We start from the raw sequence: 25,084 nt of genomic DNA on the forward strand, positions 1-25,084 counted from the left end.
GCATTTGACATGGAAAGAGCAATCCAGCTCTTTTAGTTCAGCACCAAACCATCCTCTGGATTCCAACTTTTATACTTTTGCTGAATCATCATAAAGGACTGTGTGGGGCTTGGTTCCTGGCTAACAAACCCAAGAGGGACACATGAGTCCAGCATAGCCATGTTCAGTAGCAGATGACAGCAGGACAAGATTAAGTACTTAAACATTTTCACAGACAAGAGGTATAGGCCAGAGAGAAGAAAGAATACAGGATACTTGCACATTCCTAGCAGTAGTAAAAATGTGTATCCAGGAACTCCTGAAAGTAGAAGTAAAGCTGTTGTGGCTCTGAGATGCCTTCTGGAGGAACACGGTCCCTAGTCATCCTCTGTACTTCTCAGGTCAAAAATGGGACTTTTGTTTTAAGTATCACAATTTATCTCACATCTGATCTTCTCCTCAAAAATGGCCCAGGCAAATTATGTTTTAAACATTTCCCTACGTTCAGTTATTTCCAGTTGGCAGGTATGGGTAAATGATACCATTATCTGTGAGGAACTAATTTCAAATCCTGTTTAGAACAGATGTGTTAAAGTGGGTTTTCTCCATTGCAGAAAGGACCTTTTCATGTGTTGCCAGTATTTTCACGATATTACACTGAGTGTTTTTCTTTGGTCTGTCACAAAACTCACATGTAGGAGATATAAACGAAGCAATGAAGGGCACAAATCTGCAAAGACTAGTAATTTAGGCTATGTTTTAAACAAATTTAAGACTCACTAATTATTCTGGATGCCTTACTTGAATTACTTGCAAGGGCCTCATTTTCAAAAGGCCTGTAAAACAGACCCCTCTCAGGAATCACAAGTTTGGCCAGCCACACTTTGAAGAAAGCCAGTACTGAACATGAGTTAATAAAGTATTTGCATACATATCCACCTAAAGCAGGAGACCACAAAGAAGTCAGGAACATTTTCTTCTGAGAAGCATTAGTAAAAAGGCCCAGTCACTGGGACACTAGTCTTTCATCCAAAAGCAGGTAAGTGTATTCTGTAGAAGCTTGTATACAAGCTCCCCAGGTTAAAAAATAGACAACAGACAGGATATATCCAGACAGGATAATCTTTTCTTTTTGCTATGGTAACATAATTTTAAGCAGGGGTCCCAGAAACCTCTTGAGAACATTACTGACATCCAGCAAGCCACTTCAGCTGACAGAGTGCTGCTGACAGCTTTTCTTCACTCAGAGCAGGAGCTGACAGTCTAACCTTCAGCCCTCAGCAAAGTCTAAGTCACACCACTGTGTCATATTACAGCATGCACCCCAGAAACAGAAGAAGTGAGAAAATCCTCATTACTACACCATCTTCCAATTAAAGCTTCTGAAACAGGGAAGCAGGAAAGCTTTTGACAGAAGAAGAAACACATACCTGATCCACTGCCTTTTATTACAGCTGTTGTGTGAAACTGAGAGGACCTCAAAAATAAAACATTTGCTGTGTGGTCTTGCTTCAAATTGTTACCTATAAGTCATCTAGTTCAGAGGTACCAAAGCATGACAAAACTATTTGTCAGATACCTTTTTTGCACTTTTGGGGGAAGGAGGAGAACAAAACAGAAAAATACCTTCTCCAACGCTAATCTGACAGTGAAAGCTTGGCTTTAGGGTAGATCCTCTCTGTTTACCCAGAAAAGTAAACGTTCTCTACCTCCACAGATTTTGCCTTCCCCTGCAAGAAGGGCAATGGCTGATGCCCACAGGGCTCTTCCTAGCTGTTTTCTAGCTACAAACATAAAAGAGAGCCCCTTGCTGGCTAACATCTTATACACACTGCCTGGTTTTGGTCGGTTTATGGAATATGTACACACAAAGTTAAAAGTGCCTCAGAGGTCTGGGGAGCTGACACACTGTAAGAACAGAAAATGCAGAGGCAGGAAGCCTGTTAGAAGAGTGATTACCAGCAGGAGTCAAGGCAATTCTAACATAGCATGGTCTCCAGAAGACTGTGCACCGTGAAGAAATGCAAGCCAAGTTTTGCAGTACAGTTGCACTTGCAGCCATTACCCTCTTCCTCAGTATCGGAGGTGGCACCAACACTTCAGAAGGACCAGGCTGGTCCCCAGGGTGGGGCTCTTACATAGGATGTTTTCCATGCAGAAGCAGAGAACCCGATCTTTCGAATCATATGGGAAACCACTCTCTACCAAAAAACATGCATAAAAACACCAGGGCAAAGAACTGAAGTGGTACTTACGCGGCATGATCCCTTGGCTCACCAGCTCCTCCCGCGTGCGTCGCTGCTGGAGCTTCAACTGCAGCACTGCACGACAGCAGAGAGAGGGGAGAGAAGGAAATCCATCAGTGCAAGAAACAACTGAAGAGACATTTTCAAATGCATCTTGTTTTCTTCTTTGGATGCCAAGGCACTGGTGAGCAGCAGAAGGAAAAGACCCCCCCTCCCACCCTGCTGCCCTGCCCTGCTGCAATTGCAGAAGTGGCCCCCAGCAGTCAGGTTTCCGTAGGCTTCTGCAGCCAGGGGGAGAGGAAGTTGCGCAGGGTCTTGGCAGGGTGATAAAAATCCACAAAGCCAGGCCTGTTTCTCAGTTCTTTCTAGAGCACCAACTGCTTTCCAAACCATTAATACTAAAAAACAAACAAAGAGAAACACCAGCTGACAGTCCTCCAATAAACACAGAGTGACACCCCAGCTGCTAATGACTCCTGAAAACTCTAATTACTATGTGCAGATTAAACGATATGTCAAAATTGTTGGTCGTTACTCTAAATTACAAGGCTGATTTCCTTCCTCAGCTCAGAAATTCACCTTCAGAAACATCTTGTGAAAGTGAAATACCACGGGTATGTCTAGAGGTGTCCTTCCACTGCAAAAGGAATCCCCTTATCACTAGAATTTTTCCTATTTATTTTAGCATATTCAACATATTCATGACCTGTGTGAAATGCAATTAGCTGGCTTTTTTTCTAGTGCAAATCCCTGGAATAGTCATAATTTCAACATTTAGATTATAACAGCAGTTTCCCTTTAATCTATACAATCAAAGCGAATTCTAGATTTTTTCAAATTCTAGATTTTTCTTACAGTCAAAGACAGCTTCCATATGAAAGTGACCTTTCGAAATTGAGGAAAAAATTCACATGAATGTGTAGACACACACCTGACTCAAATTAGGATAACCTGAGTATCACTGAATCCCATTTGCAATCAAGCCCAAACTCCTAAGTATACTCCACATATTATAAAATGAATGGCAAGGCATCTCATCTCCCCGGTCTTAATTTGAATTTCTCTGTCAAGCTAATGCCTTTTGTATAGTCCACATAATGAAAGTCCACACAAATGCAGTGGAACCACTACAGAGCAAAACTGCTCTACAGTCTAATAATGCAATCCTATTATAACCCTTACGCCACCTTTCTTAAATACTTTGCTTGTCCAGTACATTAACTCCATACATTATATCCAAATTTGTACTGCACAATCCCTAAAGCAGAGATCAAAAAATTTAAGAAGATGCCACTTTGTCTACTTACAGACATCATCACATTTTACCTGTTTCTTTCAACCTATGCAGTTTGCATTTGACTAAGATACATCTTCCAATAAGGGTTCTGGTCTTCACATGTATAAAAAAAGAGATCCATCTCTTCCTTCCTATGGTTGTTTCCATAGCACCTAATCACCCTAACGCACACTTAATTTTCTTCTTGGATTTGTCTTGGCATCCATTGACTCTTGATGTCCCTTTCTTTGAAACTGTTTATGACACCGAGAAAAGTACCTCCTACCTATGGACGTACCTCTGTGCACAGTGTGCAAACAACTCACCTCTCTTCTGTTTCTTAAGACAAATTATGACTTCTTACTATATGGATCCTGGGCAGGAAACTACTTTCTTTTAGTATATGGAAGTGAGAGAGGGGAGGAGGATGTACAGAGCACCATGGTAATTCTGTGTGGGATCAGCCAAGAGCCAGAAGAAGGAGGAGTGAACACAGAGGGGAAGGAACAGGCCCTTCGTTTGGCTGTGAAACTGCAAACAGAAGTGGTAGGTCCAGACTCTTCCTCCCACCCAGCATGAGATCGCACTCCTACTTCTGGGCTAGCGTGAGGGCCAACACAGCTCACAGCCAGCCTGCTCACAGAGCTTCTCACTTGCTGGATTGCTTCTGAGGTTATCAAACCCCAAATCTACAGAAGCACTTGATCTAACTAACACCTTGCTGAGACAGTGTCAAATTTCTCACTCCCCCCATCCCCTCTCATGTCCCCCTGACTGGTGGCTGGACTCACTGACACGACAGTGACCGCAGCCCAGTCAAAACAGGCACCAGTTTTTGTGTTGGTAAGTTGAAGAGGATGACCACATAGCCAGGAGTTGTAGTGGAACAAGTAGGACACCAGGTATTCGCCAGCACTGAAGGCGGGAGTTAGACTTCATCCTTCCAACAGCACACTGCCACTACGTGATTTCTGCCCATTTAACTCCCACTGCATGGCATTACTTCTACTACTGAGCTGTTTAGGGACTCATAGCCATACCCTAAATTAGCACATGTTACTAAATGTATACAGACAAGGCACAGACCTACAGCATCAGGTCCACCTCCCCAGCTTTAAGTGTACATAATCTTACTATTACTCACGTTTTCCTATTTACACATCTAGTAACGTGTGTTAGCCCTTTCTGCCACTTACTTGCTACGACCATCTACCTTCCCTCACATTTCTAACTACGCCTACTTTTTACCTTTCACCTCCCAGTCAGGGATTTTCAGCAAAAAACTCCCCCACACAGGTGTGGCTGGCATTTTTTGCTCCTGGGTGCACACCTGTATTGTCATCTGTATTACTGCGCATTTTGCTCCACTGTCTCAGTTGGCTTAAATGATCTAAACCCTTTTTTAATGTCATTATTTATTCCTCCACTAGTATTTGTTCTGTCCACACTGTTACAATCTCTTGCATGTGTTTCCAGACTCTACCAGGCTGATCTCAGCCAGAAATGCTTTTCTGCTTTCTATGATTACAACCAGTTCTTAATCCAATTAAGCACTACTTCATTAAATTCAAATATACCTCTTAAAACCAAAATACACCACACTACTAAGTTAGAGATGTTATGAAAATCTGTTGCACCCAGACAAAACTCCTAGCAACCAAATTTCACTAATCCAAATGACAAAATCACATTTGATTGGACCTGTTTTCACAAACCAAAAAGCTGATCAGCGTGATTATACTGCTATTCTTACACCACCTAAATTCTTGATCAAATTTTCCATAGTTTTTTTTCCTGGAAGTGATAGCAGATGAGCCTTTTTTACTCACTTTACATCACCCGTGATGCAAAATGTTATTGGTCTTTCGCTCTTCTGAAGTCTCCCTGCTGTTCCCAGAATTATTAGAAATGAATCTCAGACTGCTAGAGACTTCATCAAATGACTTTAAATTCTCCTGCTAACTGCAGCCTCCCTTATGAATTTTCTAAATATATCTTATTTCTTTATTAGTTACAATCTACTACCCGTTTTCTCTCCCCATTATATGCACCTTTTATTTTTAAACCCTATGTCCCTTGACAGAAAGAAACTGTCAAGAGGACTTAAACTGGAGAATAGAAAAAAAGTCATTTTCAAGACCCTTTTTATAAGACTAAGTAGTTCCCGGGATTTATGAATGTATATAAATACGTATTAAGCACGAGTTATAATTGCCATAAAGTACTTTTTTTTTCCCAATACAGCTTATTTTTGTGGCAGGGAAGAAGGCAAAAAGGATTATTTCAGTTCACTCCTGAATACATTTTGGCTTAACTAAGTACTTGGAGTTCCCAATGCCATTTCATATATTTAGGAGATCACCTGTTTACATGTACAAGTGTGTGAATCCTATATATAGATTAACAGATGTCCCAAGCACCAATCCAAGGCTGTTGCACATGGAGCTCAGCCAAAGGTCTAGAATGACCAGAGAAATTCAAAGCTACTCTAAGACAAACTGAAGTGTAAGTCTTTCAATCACTAATGGACAATCTTCTGTTTCCTTTAGCCCTGTACTTAACCTGTAAATTAATTTTCAAGTTAAGAATAAATCAGGTCATATAAAAGGCAGTGCATAACTACTGGCTAGAAAATAAGTTCCAAACTGGTACCCTTCTACTATCTGCAATATTCTGTGGGATTTGTATGCTTGTCAGATTTTCCCACTCAAAACTGGACATAATTTATTTACTTCACAAGTATGAAACGTTCCCAATTAAATTTTGAACAATGTTTTTATATCCCAAATGGACTGTTCCAAGGATCAGTAAAACATTCCAGAGAAATCTGGGAGCTAGGAGAGAGGACCACTGCAGTTTAAGAGGAGTAGAGAAGAACTGCGGTGCTGGGAGATGTATTAAATGACAAATAATATTGTGATACAGCTACTGTCACCAGAGTTAGTAAAATACAGCATGTCATGATTATTTTTTGTTCATCTTAACATAAAACTTTCTCAACAGCCACAGGCATATTCCAGGACCAGCTACTCACAGCTGGTGGCAGCTCAGATTCAACAGCACATAAATAATATACAGAGCCTGCACCCATAAGCACTTTCAGGACAGCTACAACTCTGGTGGTAGTGCAGGGGTGCATTAGTAGTAAGCAGAAGCAAGAACAAATATCTATGATGAGCTAAGTTGTTTTTTGCAGATCATCACCTAAATCTGCAGCAGCATGCCTGCCCTTAGACATAGATGTTTGAAAGCCCTTCTATTTCTAAACCACACTGCATTTAGTAATGTGACTAGAACTACTGCAGAAACTAGACTGCAGATTCTGCATCTCAGCATTTCAACAGAGAAAAATAAAATTAAGATCTCTTTTCAGAAACTGTCTCACATACCAGGATAGGTTTGAGACAATAAACTTAAAAAATATTCTGCATTTCCTGTTTTTTGAAAACTAGAAAGAAGAAGCACAGGGCTGTGAACTGCAAGCTTGTGGTGAGACCTTGTGCATGTTATACTCAATACAGACTTACTGCCAAAGGGAGTCTGTGCTCACATTTCACCCAACCAAGGTAACGATTAAGCACAGCCATATGGTGGATTACAACTGGGACAGCATGAGCAGCAGTGCAGAGCAGGAAGGAAGGAAGGCTGCTAAAGCCAAATGAAACTCTATAGAGGGACTGAGGGAGGCAGAACTCTGTGGAATTCGGGCTGGGATACCCATGCAAAATGGGAGAGTGCAAGACATAAACTGCATATTAATAAGAAAGGCTGTATGCTCACAGACGTGATTTATCAATTTTGTAAATTCAGTGAAAGCAGTCTGCCTGATAGAAGAATTTATCCTTGCAGCCCAATCAATAAACCATGTGATCAGAATGAGAAACTACTGAAGAACAAGTGAAATTAGCCTAACTTCATTATCTAAGCTGAGGAAAGTGCAAGCGTAAGTAAAAGCAGTAAAAAGCAATTTAATGCTCATAAGGGCTCACAGTCATTTATTTGTAAATTGTTCAGCACCTCTGCAGAGCCCATTTTGAAAGCACTGAGCAGCTACAGCACCCTGTTAATTCACAAGAAAGCACTAATACAGCACAAGCTGGGATGGGAACTTGCCAGTTAGTTGAACACCTCTGCCTTTCTGTAGTGACAAAGGTATTTCAGGAGAATTTTCACTGGCCTAGCACTGAGCAGGTCTGACTAGGTTTACTTTGTGAGGGTCAGAGACCATGGACTAAGGAGATGTGGCACATGGCCACCATTTGCAGCCCACACATACGTTCCAATTTTTCAGTCCAGTGTGTTTAACACCGTATGTAATGGCCTGCATGCAACCAACTTAATTATAATATGCAACAATAAAAGACAACTTTGATGACATGGGGTATTTGCTGAACAAAATTGGCACAGCTGGTTGTGCAGAACTGGGGCCTCTAACTCAAATATCACAGTGCCATGTAACTACTGCTTTGAAGGATGAAGCCACCTTTCCACTTACCACTCGGCCAGCAGCCCTTCTAATTACACTAAGAAGAGAATATTTTTCCTACTTTCTGATTAAATAGTCACATTTGACCAGAAGCAAATGCCAAATTCAGCTTTTGAATATGCAGCACACCAGCTGTTGTTTTCTGTGGAAGCTACAGCCTACTGAATTCAGTCCCTTGGAGAGGTGGTAAGAACACAAAAAATGGTCTCACACCAAAAAATGGTCTCTGAGCATTTTTCAGCTGTGCCAGCTTACAAAACAAATGTTGACTTGCATTAGATTTTTCATGCCTCAACAGGAAGCCAGATTAGATTCACCAGCAAGGGCAGCATCTGTAAAACTCCAGTTGCAACACCTTTCTGTACAAAAGCAGCAAAGGGCTGTTAGTGTACCGAAGTACTTGTAGCATCCACAAGAAACTAAAAGAAAAAATCAGCTGTGATAGTTTATGATCAGTGAGTGAGTATACAATGGTCAAAATTAATTCTCAATAACTTAAATTGCTGAGGAGGATTGCTTTTTCTGTTTTAGAGCTGCATTTTTCTGGTGCTGTTGACCACACACCCCGCACTACACAGAATGTGCTAGAATGGGCGTTACCAACAAAGAAAAGCTAACTTTTTGGGCCTTTTTTAAAGGCAATTTTCTGAGCCTAACAGCATTTTAATCCACTAACTGCTGATGGAGAATACATGCTGGCTTTGCATTTAAGCAGACTGTGCAGTTAACAGAGAAGCATTTAAGTGAAGCAGACTGTAAATGACACCCAAACTGCAGGGATTATATGACAGTTTGCTACCCTGGGAAGCGGATGCCAAAAATTTGTGTCCCTCTGTGGCGTGAAGGAGAAGCAGCACATATACTGTTGATCCTCACAATTTGCAAGCATCCACTGTTGTTGGGAGCAGCAGCCATACGGTTCTGTTCATTTCAATGCATTTTAAAGAATAGCTCGAAGCAAGCCTGCACAAAGGGAGAGTTAAGCAGAAGTTTATTTCTTTACTATTTGAGACTATCTCACATTCCACTACCTCTTTTCTCTACTGAAGCAACAACAACGGCTGCTATTAAAGTGCAGGCAGCTTCCTCTGCCCTTCCTTAGCAACCATGCTGTGGAGAAAATGGAGTTTGGGAGGGTAAAGCATAGAAAGAAAATTTGGTTTGGTCTGTTCAACTGTTGCAAGAACCTTTCACACTAGAGGCAAAAGCCACTTATTTATATTCATGCTGTGGTTTTCCCCCTGTGGGAAGTAGGATTGGGACCACTCTCCATACACCCAAAGAGGAGTTCTGTGAAGCATATCCTGAACAGGAAACAAAACTGGGATCAGGAGCAGCTCCCTGTTGCAGGTTCTGAGAGCGATAAAAGCGGTTTTCTTTGCAGCCCTGCAGAAATCAGCACGTCCTGCTGCAACATGCTGAGATGGAAAGGTGTCTCGTACCAGTCCAGGGAATACTGACAACTCCTTACCCAGCTGTGCTTGTCCAAAAGAGATGATTCTGGGAACAAAGCCAAAGAGGAGGTTTAATCAAAAAAGCCACACAGCTGCATCAAAGGCACTTCTTGTATAGAGGACTTGAAACTTTTTTCATAACCACCTCTTATTTCTTATCCTCTTAGGAAGCTTATGAAAGCATTAAACATTTGTACAGATGTGAACAGGAGTATGATTCTGCCTGATGTAGACCTAAACCTTCTATCAAGTGATTCTTAAAAAACAGAACAGGCGCTTCACCTCCAAAGCAATAACTTTCAAAATATTTCACAGTGTATGTGCTAGCAATAATCCAAGGATGCAGTGTGGGTCATATCACACTGGAATTGGTTTTTTCCATCCAGCACTTCTAAAAGCCTTCAGGCTCTCAAATGCCCAGAAGCTTTTAAAAGCAGCTGAAAAGTACAGAAAAAGGAGTGACTGGTCAATTAAGAACACAAAAAGACAAGGAAATGAGAAAATTAACTGACTCTCACTCTCAGAAGAAGAAGGGCTTGTTTCTTGATAAAATCACACTCTTCAAAGGTTCTAATGCTCAAAATATTCTTGGGTCATATAAAATCATTGACATGGCATGCAGCTTACACATGCCTGTTGATTGCCTATATGAATGTGTTCCAGAAGACTAGTTTTGGCTAGAAACAAAAAAAAAAAAAAAAAACCAACAGGTTCAGGGCAATAGCCCTTTACTGTTGGGAGATGCCACAGGAAGAGAAATATGAAATAGGAAAAATTTAAAAAGATGTTTTCAAAGGATGATGGAATACTGTATTATCTTTTAATGAGTCAATGTCATGAGGCATTAAGTAGTTCTCTTAGTGGAGACAGACAAATATAGATTCTTTGATACAGTTAATTTAGCAGAATCATAAGTCCCAACCTACAGAATTCCCCAAAGAATATGAAAACAGAAGTACACAGTCAAAAGTAAAAGGATCTATTTCCATCCTCATATTACCACAAGGTAGCTAGCTCACACAGAGCACAGAACAACAAGCTACCTCAGCAGGTCATTTTTGACGCTTAATATCAAATTTGATAAATGCAGAAATCGCATTAATGTTAATTAAAAACCATATTTAGAAGATAAAACCAGCATTTACAGCAATTTTAGTTTTGTTAGGACACGGTGCTATAAAACAAACAAAACCAGTAGCTCCTTCCAAGTACCAAGACATAATATGATCTAAGCTCCAGACAGGACAGAACAGTTACTCCTGTTAGTGGTTCTCCAAGGCTCAAGTCAGCATTGGCTTTGGTGGTAAAATGTGCAGATCCCAGAGAAAGAGCCAGTTCACAGCCTTAGAAGTTTACTTCTTTACTTCTGAGATTCAGTCTCAATACTGCACACATTGAACATGCTTATTTCACAGGAGCTACTCATGTATATGACTCCAAATAAATGCAAACTTGATTATTACCATGAAAGTTATGCTGAACTTTGGAGGGTTCTTTTCATATATATTTATAATTAAGACTAGCAGTTGCTGTGCATTTTACAGCATTTACCTTTACCTTCTTCCTTCATAACTTAACTTCTGCCATTTCCATTAAACATGTAAGATTTAGGGGGACTTAATGCCATTTTATTCACTGCTACTTTTTAATGCAAAGCCAATCTTGTCTTATTGGATACTAAAACTTTAAAATCAGATATGTTTGTTACTATTAGTACATAAGTGTTTCTACCGAACACATAAAAGCTCAGTCTTAACCATAAAGTTTTGGTACACCTATAATCCATCTCAGCACTTGCTGAAACTGTTACAGCTTTAAGAAATTAACCTGAAATACACGTAACATGGTATATTTAGTAAGATATGCAACATGTAAAAAGGCACAACAAGCTAGTCAGTAGGAAAAGTTGGTTTGCTTTCTGTGCAGGGTACTGATTCCTATAAAATCATTTTGTCTCAGTAGTGCTGGTTAGGTGAAAACTAAGCATGTGAGTAGCTAGGCACATATCCATATCTATGGAATCTGGCTACCATGCATGATCCAACAAGATGACCTGTAACAAAATACCTAGGCAGAAAGGTCTACCTAAAATTGACCCCACTAGTATCATAGTACAGTAAATATTAACTGTAATCAGCACTTGTTGATGCCATCTATATATCCATTGTTACTATTTATAGCTGGAAGAGAAGTCTTGAGGAGGGAAAAACAGAGAGAATTTCCCAACTCCCTGTGTAAACTTGAGTCACAGTCTATAGTGATTTGTATTTTTCCATGAAAAAATGAATAAGGAGGAACCAACATTGCCCTTAACCAGCTTGCAAAGAAGACCCTAGAAAGAAATTCTCGCCCATAATTTAATATGACATGGCAGATGGGGACAAATGAAGAAAGAAGAAGGAATAGGTAGATATATCCTGGCAATTAGATCTACAGCTGTCTACTAAGGTGACAGTACAAAAGGCAAGCTACACAAGGGAAACACAAGTTCAAACTCTTCATTTTTTTTCTTGCAAAGATAGAGGTATCTCTGCCTATAAGAAGAAAGAGTTTCAACCAGCTCATTTTCCATAAAGATGATACATGGGAGTTTTTCTGAAAAACTATACAGAAAGAAAAAACCAAACATTTTGAGGTATGTCAGAATCTGAACAATTTTTTATTGTATTTAAAATTCTGAGTTCGAGGGATGCATTTTTGTGGGTTTCTAACAAGCAGAAAGAAAATCAAGCACTGAGACAATGCCGAGACACATCCATAAACACACATGATTGATTAGATATGTTTATAACACTAAAATTGATGAGGAAATCTTTCTATGCTTCTTGCAGCAAGTGAGACATGGTTGAATATTTTTCCTTCATAGGTCACCTCCCATACTTCAATTTCTGCTACAGCAGAGTGCTCCAGTGCACAAACAGCCTCATAGATCAAGGTCACAAACTTCCTCAAACATTTCTGAGAGACTGGTTTTGGCCCAGTGACTCAGCCTTCCTTCTGCCACAGGGCACCCTCTACAGATAGAGGTTAAAAGTCCCCCTCACAGGAATCATCTAATGGTCAAAACACCACAGAACTTCTGTGGCAACAGCTGGGACACCTCGACATATGAGCTGTGTTTTGGGGTTTTCCACTAAAACATGGAATAATTCTATATTTCCAAGACCATTTCGGATTTAAAACCACCTAAAGATCTTTGGTTTACTGAAACCAAATGCAAATGAGAGCAAATGTGTTTTTCCACAAGTAGTAAAAAAAATTACTTAGAAGTATGCAAATTTAAATACAAAACCAGCAGTTCTTTAGAAGAAATAATTAACTAGTTATATAGGGAACTCAGAAAGCTGGGCCTTATAATTTTAAATTAGCTAGCTTGAGTATCTCCCAGTTTCAGCCAGTTCATTGTGCTGACAGTTATTTCATGGGACATGAAACAACAGTGGTTTTGTCCAAGGTGCATATTACATGCAAAACGAAGACTCAGAGCATTCCCTATCTAGTTAGCATTCCTCTTACCAGCTTCTCTCCAAGCCCCAGCACTCTCTCTTAGCAAGAATTTCAGGTGGATACTACAAGGAATTACCATATTTCTTTAATGCATGGTAGTCAAAAACATCTTTGCTGTTTTCTCTGCAAAGAACACAGGCCACAGTCATGGCATCTGAGGCTCAAATAAAGATCCTGGCCTCCGTATTCCAACAGTCTGACACCTTCTTATGGCTTAAGTACAAATTCTATTTGTACTTATTCTATTCTATTCTGTTGCTACTTGTAAAAACGTTGCAAGATTCAGCTGTGGTCATCATATTACTCTGCATTAGAAATCAGTTCCTCCACAGCAGCCCAGTGTGGAAGCTGATCCCCAGAATTTGCATTACACATAAAAAGCACATCAAAGTCCCTCAGAATCTTTGCACCATGATGATACAACATCTATCTACTGTTTGTTACCTCCTTTCTCGATAGACATTTACTTTCTTTCAAAAAAACTCTGGACTACACCTCTCCAGGACTGACTACTGTGGTTTTTTCCATGAGGGAAGATCCACAGCATTGAACAATTCGAGCTATGAGGCTTAATGTACTATCATAGCTATAAATATTTAACTAATATAATTCTGTATAACAGGTCAATCAGCAAACCAAAAAAACCCAGCAGTCCAGAATGGCCTGCATGACCACTGACTTCAGACTGGTGGATAAATTCTGCAGACATTTAGAATGTTACTGCTGGCTCAGTCCTCTGCTGAAAGGCACAGAGGGGACTGCCAGCAGCAGCAGACCACACACACTTCAAGATTCTCTCCAACTGGTAATGGAGGTGGGCTTTCACTCATATCCTGAACAAAAGCAAGTGAAGGGCAGACACGCTTCCCTTCTGTCGCTGCCTGCAGCAATGAGACAGGGAGCTGGCTGCGGGGGACAGCGTTTGTAGCCGTAGTTAAGATTCACCATCACATGTCAGTCCTGAAGATACAATCCTCGTTCTACACTGCCTGCAGTCAGTGTGACAGGTATTATTAGCAGCAGTAAAAGAGTCTCTCAGGGAGACACAAAGGTAGTTTAGCATCTACTTCTAAAATGTCATCTTCTGCTTCTGAAGAGGGAGAATTTGACATCAGAGCGCGGAAAAGGGCTGCAGGCAGGCTTAGAAGGACCTTCACACCTAAGTGTAACACAGACAGAGGCATGAATACTTAGGAAAGTGAAAGTGATTAAAAAGAACATCCACCAAAATAAGAAACAAAACACACAACTATTTCCAGGGACAGGTTACATGTTGCTCATAATACTGATCAAATTATGCAAAGGGAGTTTCTGGCTTGTATTATGGCTTCCAGCACTGCTGTGAAATTTGCAGAGGTGTGTAACCAAAGAACACACCTCCTGCCACATTCCATTCCTACAAAAAACACAGCTATAGTCTCCATACACTTACTACTGGAGAAACATGGAGCAGTGGGAAGCTACAGAAACTCCATTTGAGAAAGTCAAAAGTGGATCTCTTCCTTCTGTCACCCAGAGAACACTACTCAGCTCGGCCCCCAGCAACCCAGCTGGGCAGCACAATGTTTGTGCCTGACAAGCGTTTTTGAGTGAGGAAGGTTACCAAAAAGATGCTAAATGTGTCAGCTGGTAGAGCAGAGTTGTTATGGGAAATACCCTCAGAATGGTGACAGGCCTTTGAGCTGCCTTTGGGGATGGAGACCACAGAATGAGGTCTTTATAAGCATGACTGCAACACATGATTCCTGTCCCTATGATGGAGAAAAGTCCATCACAGGCACTTCCACTGAAAACTTTCCAAAAAAGCTATCTTTTTACAAAAGGTTTTCTCTACAGCTTATTTCTACAGTTTATTTCCAAAAGCCGGTTTTAAAATAAGATAGTCTAGAAAGTCTGGATTTTCACTGTTGATTTTGAAAAGAATTTAAGTCCCAAAGCAATATATCCTCTTCCTTATCATCAACTTCTTTCACATCTCTTATTAGCTGCATGAGGCCAATATAACTTTAGATGGCAGAACTGCAGGCTGGAAAGTTAAAATCTTTGTTCACTTGAAAGAATGTTGATTATATTATATGCACAATAAACTCTGACAGAAGATCACCTGCACAGTTTTACTACCCATCTCATCTCTCCTGAATACACCAATGAGCAAAAAACATTTTGTAGTTCTTCTTAGCAATCACCATATTGCAACGTATTTCAGCTACTGCAGGTCTGCTCGTAGTTTGGAGAGATACCGGGTTAGTAAATATTACATAATGCCAGGGAAAAACATTGTATCTACTTTCATTAGCCCAAGTAAAAGAAAGAAACTATGAATTCTGCTCCATGTTAATGCCCTTGGGCAGATTACATATCCTGCAGAGCCTCCTGCAAGAAAAAGCAGCACAATTTGCCCCACAGGCCCACTACACATCTTAACTTGATAAACCTAAGCCACATCAGGAGTCACATCCCATTTTCTACCATAGGTTGCAGAGGTTCTTACCAAAAAATGTGCTGGTTTTGCATTTTGGACTGAAATTTATTGATGCAGCAGGTGACAAAATCAGTAATTCAATGCTCAGAAAAGACTGGACATACGGGAGTTGGGGCACGAAATGAAAGATCTAAGCAGGCACTTATTTTTGGTATAGATATTCACTAAGTTGTTGATCAATGACTTGCAGGTGTGACAGCACGATGAAAAATCGGAGGTGACTACTGACAGATCTTGTGGATGATAAAACCACCGAGAAAAATTTACACAGGCAGCCTGAGGTAGATCCGAAAACAGAAGGAAAACCCACTCCTGTCACTGACCCTCATCCTTGGACAAGGACTCCAGAAGTTGTTTCTGGATGCAAAGAAAGTAGTTTGAGTTTAAATACCATAGTTCCATTTTCAAAAAAAGCATCTGCTTTTCAACAGCTCCTGGGAAGTCTAAGCATCAGTCATTTGCTGTTTAAAAGTACAAATAGAGATGTTTTCTTGAAAAAAGAAACAACAGATAATTATGAAAAAATCAACAATCTGAAAGCCACACAAGTGTTTTCAAGCTTTATTAGTATGTTTCCAAGTTGCTGGGATTATCAGTACCTCAGCACCACTGCCACTGAATATGAAGCTCAGTTCAACTGTGAGGAAAATTCAGTTGACAGGGCAGGAAAGCACTTACTGGAAATTTTACTTGGTATCATTACTAGTTCAAAGCATTGTCTGCATAAATGCTACTGACAGCTGTACTCATCACACCACACCCAGTTTCTATTCTTTTTCATTTTCTGCATGTGTTGAGTCCTTACATCTCCTTGCTCTTGCAGGATGTAAGAGTCTGCAACTCTTTCCTTTTAGTATTACTTTGCACTACAGAAAGCACTGTAACAGCCATTTTTGACAAATTAAGTAGATCATAGTGTGGTAAACAAGTTAGCCTCTGTCCCACTCCTCCTCCTCTTCCCATTCCCAGCATGAAAATAGCTAGGGCTAAAGCAACAGCTGGGGATCATTACACTGACAGGAATAGTTCAGTAAACTGCAAGAGGGGAAAACATGTCATATCCAAAAAAACTAAAAACACATTAGAGCATCAAGACTGAAAAAACACGTGAATTCAGCTCCAGGGATAATGCTATGACTTTTCTTCCACTGATAACAACTGACTTACAAAAACCCTGATCATTCAGTGTTAACCCTTTCCCCAAGCTTCCCACTCATGTCACAGAGTTAACAAATACCCTGAAATACCTCTAGTCCTCACAGTCAAACAAGGCACACTGGCTATTAAGTAAAAATAAATTTAAATTGACAGTTAAATTGACCCTTAAATTGACAACTTCAAGCCACTTCACATAAATTATCATTATCTTACCTTCAATGCACCTCTTACTTTTAAGCATAGTCACAGGCTGTGGTTGCAGCAAGAGGCTACAGGGAGTCTGGTGTGCCTCTGGATCTGCCATAAGAAATGCCAGCACATCAGCTCCTCGTGCATTCAACACATTTTCTGTGTTTTAATGTGTCAGAGCACTACTTGCATAAATAATTCCAAACAGTGGGATGCATTAGGCCATAATTCAGAAAGGCATCTGTGTGTTTTGTGACTGGTTTCTGACACTGTTTATCCATGCATTTCCATTGCTCATGCATCTCCCACAGCAACTTCAGGTCCACTCTGAAGCAGGAAGACACAGATCACCCTTTACGGAAAAATGTCACTCTGCATTCCTGTGAGATGCCTTGGGCACAGGGGCTGCCCTCTTGCTGGGGATCTCCTTGGGACTGAGAGCTTCCGAGTCTACATGTGCAGGTTTCCTGACCCCTCCTCGATGAGGTATGGCCATGGGCCAGCTGGACCTTCAGGTGCCCACAGGTGTAATGACGGTAAGGTCTAGACTACTCCTGAAGAAATCCAAATGTTAACCAGCACTTGCATGACTCCTGATCTCTTCAAAGTACTGAACAGATATTAATAGTTTAATCAAAGGCTAAGCTAACTCAAATTACCTCCCATTTGCTGTGGACCAAGAATGTGCACACAGTTCGTGCAGATCAGATGGCATGCAGGAACTTGTTCCTGTGTCTGGGCCCGGAGATACAAATCTTGGAAAAAGACAGGTGAGTTTCACTGTCAGGCCCCGAGTCTCACTGAATGTTTCTGAAGGGAGGACTTGCCAAAAAAAAAAAAGTGTTTAGTGTAAGAGCAACAAATTAAAGATGCAGCACAGAAGTGGAAAAGTTGGAATTTAGTTTTGGAAGTACTTAATTCTAAGCTAAACTCACGTGAATGCTAACTGGGTTTTGAGTACTCTTCTGCAATTCCCTCTTCATATCTCTCATGAGGGGCTACCATACTGTTGTGCTAACTGATCTAGGAACTGCAAACCGGGCTCTAGTATTTGAAAACTAAATCATTCCAAGGCATTCTTGAATAGAAAACATGTTTATGGATTCCTGAATTCTAGGAATTTTGCAAATAACTGCGCTAACACACACTTTGAAAAATACAAGCTTAAGTTCTTTGACTTCTGCATGTCAAACCATTTCTGTGCAGAAAGGATCACCAGTTCCCAAACTTCAATGTCAAGTCCTAATTCAAAAGAAGAAATAAATCAGATTTAGGAGACATCTGTTTTCCAGAAACCAGGAAGCAAGACGTAGTCTATTCCACATAGCTGCTTCCCATGAGAATCATTAAGAGAATAGATATGAGCATTGTCAGCATTAATACAGACAGCCCTTATTTGCCCAGTTTTATTAAGAGGTGGTAAAGAGTGAGGAAGACAAATGCATGAATTCTCTGTCTTGATGACAACAAAATTAAGCTGTCCCATTTTTAGGGGGACCAAAATCTAAGACAACAGTCATTAGTTTCAGCTCAATGCTAATTCTGGAAGGGTTTACACATGGGTGCATCTCTTCCTCCGCTGCCTGTAAGATTTGGCTCCGCAAAACACAGGGCATGCTACAGCATAAATACAACAGGCATCCCGAGACTGCAGGAGACTTGAATGGAGCAGCAGCAAAGCTAAAGGGTTATTATTCTCTTCATCTGACAGGAAAGAAGCTGGCAGCATCTATTTTTCTTCCCTAACCTTCATCTGGTAGCTGGTGGAAAGCAGCTTTCCTCATCACATATGATATTAGAGTATCATGAATTAGCCATGGGGCAGGCTGATGGTATTGCTGGACTTTGCAGAGTCAACACAGCTTTTCCAATAACCAGAATTATACAAGATTTCAATGGTCTTAATTCACTTCAACTTGAGACAGCAACAAACCTTTTTATATTGGTTAAAGTAAGACAGAATTGCTTTTTCCTTGTTGTGCATGTTATCCCGCTGTACAGCTTGTGATATTTAGTGACTGGATGGAAGATGCATCCTGGCACATTCAAATGCAAAGTGCTCACCTTCTGTGAAAATCAATGCTTGCAAATACAGGACAGATGCAAGTTCTGGCTTTTTTAAATTTTGGGTTGTTTTTTTCCTCTGAAGATTGATATGCTGCAGCTCTATGTCTCCAAAGCAGATAAAGAAATCTGGGAACACTGCCTATACTAATGGATTTATAACTCCTGAACTTGAATTTGAGGATGGTGACTTCAGTTTTCTTTTCCTTTTCCATATTTTCTCAACAAAGAATATTCCAATGAAAACATGCAACAAAAATAGTAATATTTTTAAAAGTTAGCAACAAGCTAGCTCTTGATAGATATTAAATAGGCTTGGTAGGGGGAGTGACAATTGGGGGCAGAAACCTAACAGTTTTGTTTGGCAGCTTCAGCAGGCCGAGACTACATACCAGAGAAAAAAATCCTCTAAATGCAACTGCTAAAATCCTCTTCCACACACTGGCCATCTTTTATGCAACAAACATGGCCTTATTCTAGCTGGATTCTTGTCCTCAACACCTACCCCATCTTTATCTTACTTTGCTGTCCAAAATGTCAGAAGGTTATTTTCCCCTCCTTTCAGATGACATTACTCGCTCTTAAAATCAGTCATCACCTTATTCTGAGGCCACTGTACTTCAGATCACAGTTCCCTTCTGCAAGTTCCTACTAAAATTGTAGCTAGACAGATCCAGTATTTCTGATAAAACATAAACCTTGCTACTTGCCACTGGCTTTTTGTGATGTTCTGCCATTCTTCCCTGTAATCTTTTCCCAGTTCCTGTTTGTTGATATTTATTATGCTACGCACTATGAATGGATCATTGCCTGTTTTCATCTTCTCATTCTTCTTCAATCCCTCCAGATCCTCTTCTTTCCTTCTAGATATCACTCCCTGAAATCTGACCTCTCTCTGTCTACATAATCTTTCAGAATTGTTAAATCCTCATTAAAAAGTCACACATATTTGCAGGAGAATACCATCAATTAAAACAAAATCACATTTGGATATATACACCACACTCCTTGCATGCTTTCAAAACAAGAACACACAGAAACTTAAAACGTGATACTCTTATCTTCTTCAAGGCAGTTGCCACTTCAGAACAAGCCTTTACACCTTTAATGAAACAGCCTTAAAACATTGCTCCCAAGTGGCCTACAGATGTAGGGGAGAGGAAGAAATCTTAACTTTGAAATCAAAACTTCCAAATGCAAGTGAAATTGTCTCAAGGTCCCAGCACTGCAAGTCACTACATACAGAGCTCCAGGCTTGTCGAGTGACGTGCTTGGGCACCCTCAGGGACAAGAGGTCACAGAAGTCAGTGGGAAACCCAAAATCTGGACTATTGCCCAGAAAACAAAAAAACAGGCAGATTCAATATGCAAGAGGGAAAAAAACCCCACAACACCACCAAAAAAACCCAAAATAAAACCCCCAAAAATGAATTATACAGTGCCTACAACAAAGAAAGCAGAGCCTGCTAACCTTCTCGTAAGCTGTGGTATGAATCCTGATACGTGCTTGAACAGCTCTTCCCTTGCTTTGACACAGTCTCTGCAAGCGGCACAATCCCAACATAGGCAGGCTGGAGTGTCTTGGCTTTATCCAACATATTAGAGGAAATCCCTGGACCTGAAGGCGGATTCTGTAACACGGGAGGCGTCCCAAGCAAGTGGAAGGGGCTCTTAAACCTCACAAGAGACCCAACTGCAATCCCTCTCTACCAGGTTTCAGTCACTGCACCAAGCGGTAGAGCAGAAAATAAAATCAGTTTACTGCTAGATTCCAAGGCTGTGCTTGCATCAGAACAGAGAGGTTCTGTAGGCACAGACAAACCCTGACAGCCAACATCTAAAGATTAAAACTAGCAAGGCTCTTGGCAAAATTTTTCTTCCTACGATCTCAAAGCTCAGACAGAAACTTCACTGTTTCAGCAAGCAGCTATAAGCATTCAGGAACCCAGTATGCAGAGCACTGCTTATCAACAGATGCGTGGACTTCTTTGTGGGGCCACTTGCAGTAACAGCCAACCTCATTCACCCAAAATAGTGAACAGTTGGTTTCTCTACTCACACTGCAGACACCTGCCAGACAGGCAATATCATGTGATTGAGCAGTACCCTCTCTGCCCCTGCATCTCCCGACTGTAAGCACGCTGTGCACACAGCCAGGAGAATACCCCTGCTCTGAGTGCAGAAGCCACGTGGTTTTTCTCCCTTCTTGCTTAAACCATTAGAAACAAGAGTTTTAGCTGTGGAGAAAGCCAAACTGATAATACTGATAATACTGATAATAATGCATAATCTTCATATGCATTTGCTCTGAGACCACGCATAGGTAACAGCAGGCTACTTCTGTACAAGCACATACTCTCATCCCTTCTTCCCTTAAATCCTTTCTCCCAGCCTAGCAGAAACACCTACCTGAAGGTAATCTGCAGCCCCAAATCAATAACCCTCTACTGCAAGCACTAGAACTTCAGAATCTGTGCTTGTATGGAGGCAGCCACCTCATCTCAAGCTTATTTCATGTGCATCATGAACAGATGCCATATGGCTGACAAACTTTGATTGTACACACTGCCCAGCATGGTACTGGAATTGGAAGTGGCCAGGGAAAGACACATTCCATCTGAGCGACAACCAGGGGGTACTCTCACCAGTACAGCCAGTAGCTTTGCTGGTTTTTAATTTTGCTAAGCATGAATCATAAGAGATGCAATGAAGTCTGGGGTGAGGTAAAAAAAAGAAGAGAAAAGAGAGTCATCCAAGGATTACACTAAAACAGGTATTCTTGTGTCTTTCAAAAAAAAAAAAATGATGAATGGCAATGGGCATTATCCTACACACCTGAAGCAACAATAACCACATGGACATTACCAAAATAAAAAGATGAATACTCTAAACACTACAGGAACAGTTTCCAATTCATATTCTGTTCCCATCCCAATCAAGACAAAAATTTCTCATTTTCAAACAGTTTGAGAGGCATTCAAGCCATTTTATAAAGCTAGGCTGGAATTAAAATCACAGGGAAAAATTGTCTCTAATAATGAAACTAATATCTAAAAAAAGTAGTGTTCAACCAAATGCTAGATGGCATCAGTGACATTTCTGAGTACTTTCAACAGTACTCTTCTTACTTCAAAATGTTCAACCTTTACCCAGGAAAGAATCCAAACTCCAATGTTCCCATGAGTGAAAAAACACCTTTGGTGATAATATAAAGTTCTGTAATTGCACTACTCCTGAATTACCACCATATACTCAAATTTTCATCTAAAATTTAGGATTTGTAAGAGTCAGGTGAAGGTTCAGTCTCACAGTGAACTTTAGCCAGTAAGGTCAAATTACTGCATAAATAGATGAGCCTGTTTTTGTGTGAGCATTAGCAGTCACGGCACTGTGGAGAGCTGCCTTGGGAAACAGACCCAGCACACCACAAGAGTGCTAAAGACAGGATGAAGGAGAAGATAAAGAAACACATTGTCCAGATCCCCCCTTTCAGCAGCAACACAAAACTGCACATTGAGTCAGGCCTGACACTCTGAGCAGAGAGGTCCCATAATTATGGCAATAACTGAAGAACAACTATCCAGTGTCAGACCCAGTTCTACTTCTCCTGGCAAGCAGTATACCATCTGGATGGTAAAAATGACAAGATCCAGCTACAGAGGTCAGAACCTGCTATTATTTTGCCAACCAGGGCCTCTGAGTAGGTCACTACAGCATACAAAACCTGGGAAACGCTAGCTATCTGCTCTATCCAGCAAACCTGCCAATACCCAGGTACTGACAAAACAGCCCTAAGACGTTGTTCAAGTTCTGATGAAGAAAACTTATAGAACTGATGAAGATCTGGTCTTTTCAATGTACTACTGCAGAGCTGTATATATGTACACAGACATACCTTTCTTTTTTCCTATGCAGAAAACAGCTTGGATAGAAAAACACTTGACTGGCTCAATGGTAGGTAGATAAATCTTTTATGTGCTGAGGAAGATAATCTAAAATTTTGTCTTACAATATCAAATTTGTCCCACAGCATTATTTAGTGTTCTAAAAGAAGGAGTAATTATCCAGATTATCTGGGCCACAGCACTCTGAAAAGGACTTGGATAATGTCCTCCGTGCTGTAAGAAGATAAACTCCAAAGGGCCTAGATTGGAGGATACCTTCAACACGAGCAAGCGCTTGTGGGGTACCCCCTTGCAAAACATGGACTCTAATAGGTAAGTAAGGGCCAAGAGCAACTTGTCTTGTATGAAACACTGATACCATTTTCACTTGTTTATAAGCATCAAAAAAGCTCTAAAAAGTTTAATTTGTTTTACTGGATCCTGATATACTGGTAAGAGATCTGAAAGTCTAATCAACAATCACATGGACAGAAATATCAATGCACTGTAAGAACAAGTAACTTTGACAGTTACTCTGGAAATCAGCAGGGGAGATTGGAAAACCCATTTCACAGCAGAGGTAGGATTCCAACAACAGTTTCAGTTGCTTAACCACTCCAGGAAAGTAGGATCAACCCCACTAATGCACGCCCAACATACAGTGTCTTGCACAACTTTTACCCTGGAATTGGCAGAAGTGCTGTTGGCAAAACAATCACCTTTACCAAGGGGACCTGAATATTTGCCACAGATTTCTCATCTGAAAAACATCAGGCCCATTTTTCATAATCTATCCATGAGACATCAATTGAGCCATATATCCTTTGACTTTCAAGTGTGAAATGAGATGCAGACTGTGGGGATGTATTCTCCCTCCAAGATGCTGCATCAGGTGCACACACAGCTTGCACAGATACTCATGCTGCTCCTTCTGAGGTCTGGTGGGCATGGAACACAGCACTTGTATTTGAGGTACCACCACCTACTCATTACTGTGAGTAGTGAGTAGGTAGTGGTACCTCAAATACACACAATTTTAATTAATTCATTAACTTTCTCTTCTTGTATCTTTCTATCTTGAAAAGCCAAGGAAAAGGAGAGAGGGGACACACCAATCTTGACATAGGGTAGACCTTGGATGAGCTCAGCTGTAGCACAAATCCGCATCATTAGTTTTTTCCCCAAAAAAATACTGCATTTTTAAATTCAAATTAATAAGCAGATAGAAAATGTGCTTATAATCTCCACCACCACCACCTTCAAATGTGTATTTTTTTCCTCATTTCACCTCCAGTCCTCTCTGCAGCTCAATGCAGGTTCTCCTCTTTCCCCCAGTAATAATGTTCTCACAGGACACAATGCCTGCAATCATCTGCATGCACATAATTTAGTGATGAAATATAAACAATGTACTACTAAAAACTTGCAAACAGCTGTAAAATATGCTCACTCAGGCAACATGAGAGAGATCTCAGTCAAGGTCTAAGCCAGATGAATCCCAAGAAAGAAGTATGAGCCCACTACATTTGAAGATCTGTCTGAGATTTCTAGCAAGCAGACAAAAGCTGGAAAAATAACAGAATGCTGCACTACATCACTGTAAAGCTTTGAAGTCTTACAACTCAATTCATTTTATACTTCAAAATAAATACAGAGTTCACACTGCCACATGTGTTGCTTATTTCTCAGCTAGGGATCACATCTATGTAACATGAGTTCGCTGAGTGGATATTCCCAGGATCCACCAACAGTGCCTCCCACCAACAGTGACCTTTAGGAAGAGGAAGAAAAGCGAGGCTGGGAGCACCGTCCATTTTTGCTTCTCCAGGTCTCAGGAAGAGCCTGAAATTTACCTACTCTTATCTTTTCAACCAGCTGGTGACAGCTAGTGCTGCCAGTCAGCATTCAGAAAACTCCTAGACATGACAGGTAGCCAAAGGTAAACCACCATGCACATGTAAAAATAGGTCACAGCAGCAGGAACCATGCCTGGGAACCTGGACTTCTGTTGTAGCTTTTGAGCAGCTCTTCAGTCCTCCAACCCACTCTGGGATATACCACCACCCCTGTTTTTGGCAAGTTGGCTGTCATTGAGCTGTAATTACTGTGAGTTGAAAGCATAAAAATAGCTGCTGCACAGGGTGGAAAACCTATCAGATGATGTCAAGGCGAGTTTTGAGCCCTCCCTTCCCCCCACCTCCCCCCCTCCACTTCCTTTCCTATGTCACTTTCTCATTACCTCACTGTCTCTAATTCTGAAAGTGCTTCTCTCTGCATCTTTCAGCTGTCAAAGTGAACTTTACACAGCAGCTAGAGCCAAATCAACCCCCAGCCCATATATAAACTCTGCCACCCACTC

At 40.8% G+C, this 25,084-nt stretch overlaps 1 protein-coding gene across 1 annotated transcript in view; it reads right to left on the reverse strand.

Annotated features, from left to right (window-relative positions):
- The window catches only part of MKL1 (megakaryoblastic leukemia (translocation) 1), a 101,485-nt gene that overhangs the window by 24,768 nt on the left and 51,633 nt on the right, over positions 1-25,084 (reverse strand). The window contains exon 5 of the mRNA XM_017737736.1: positions 2,235-2,300. Within this exon, the coding sequence (XP_017593225.1) occupies positions 2,235-2,300 (66 nt within the window). The remainder of the gene's footprint in view (positions 1-2,234; positions 2,301-25,084) is intronic.

The sequence above is a fragment of the Corvus brachyrhynchos genome, unplaced genomic scaffold (assembly GCF_000691975.1).
Source record: "Corvus brachyrhynchos isolate BGI_N302 unplaced genomic scaffold, ASM69197v1 scaffold56, whole genome shotgun sequence".
NCBI classification, from domain to species: Eukaryota; Metazoa; Chordata; class Aves; order Passeriformes; family Corvidae; genus Corvus; species Corvus brachyrhynchos.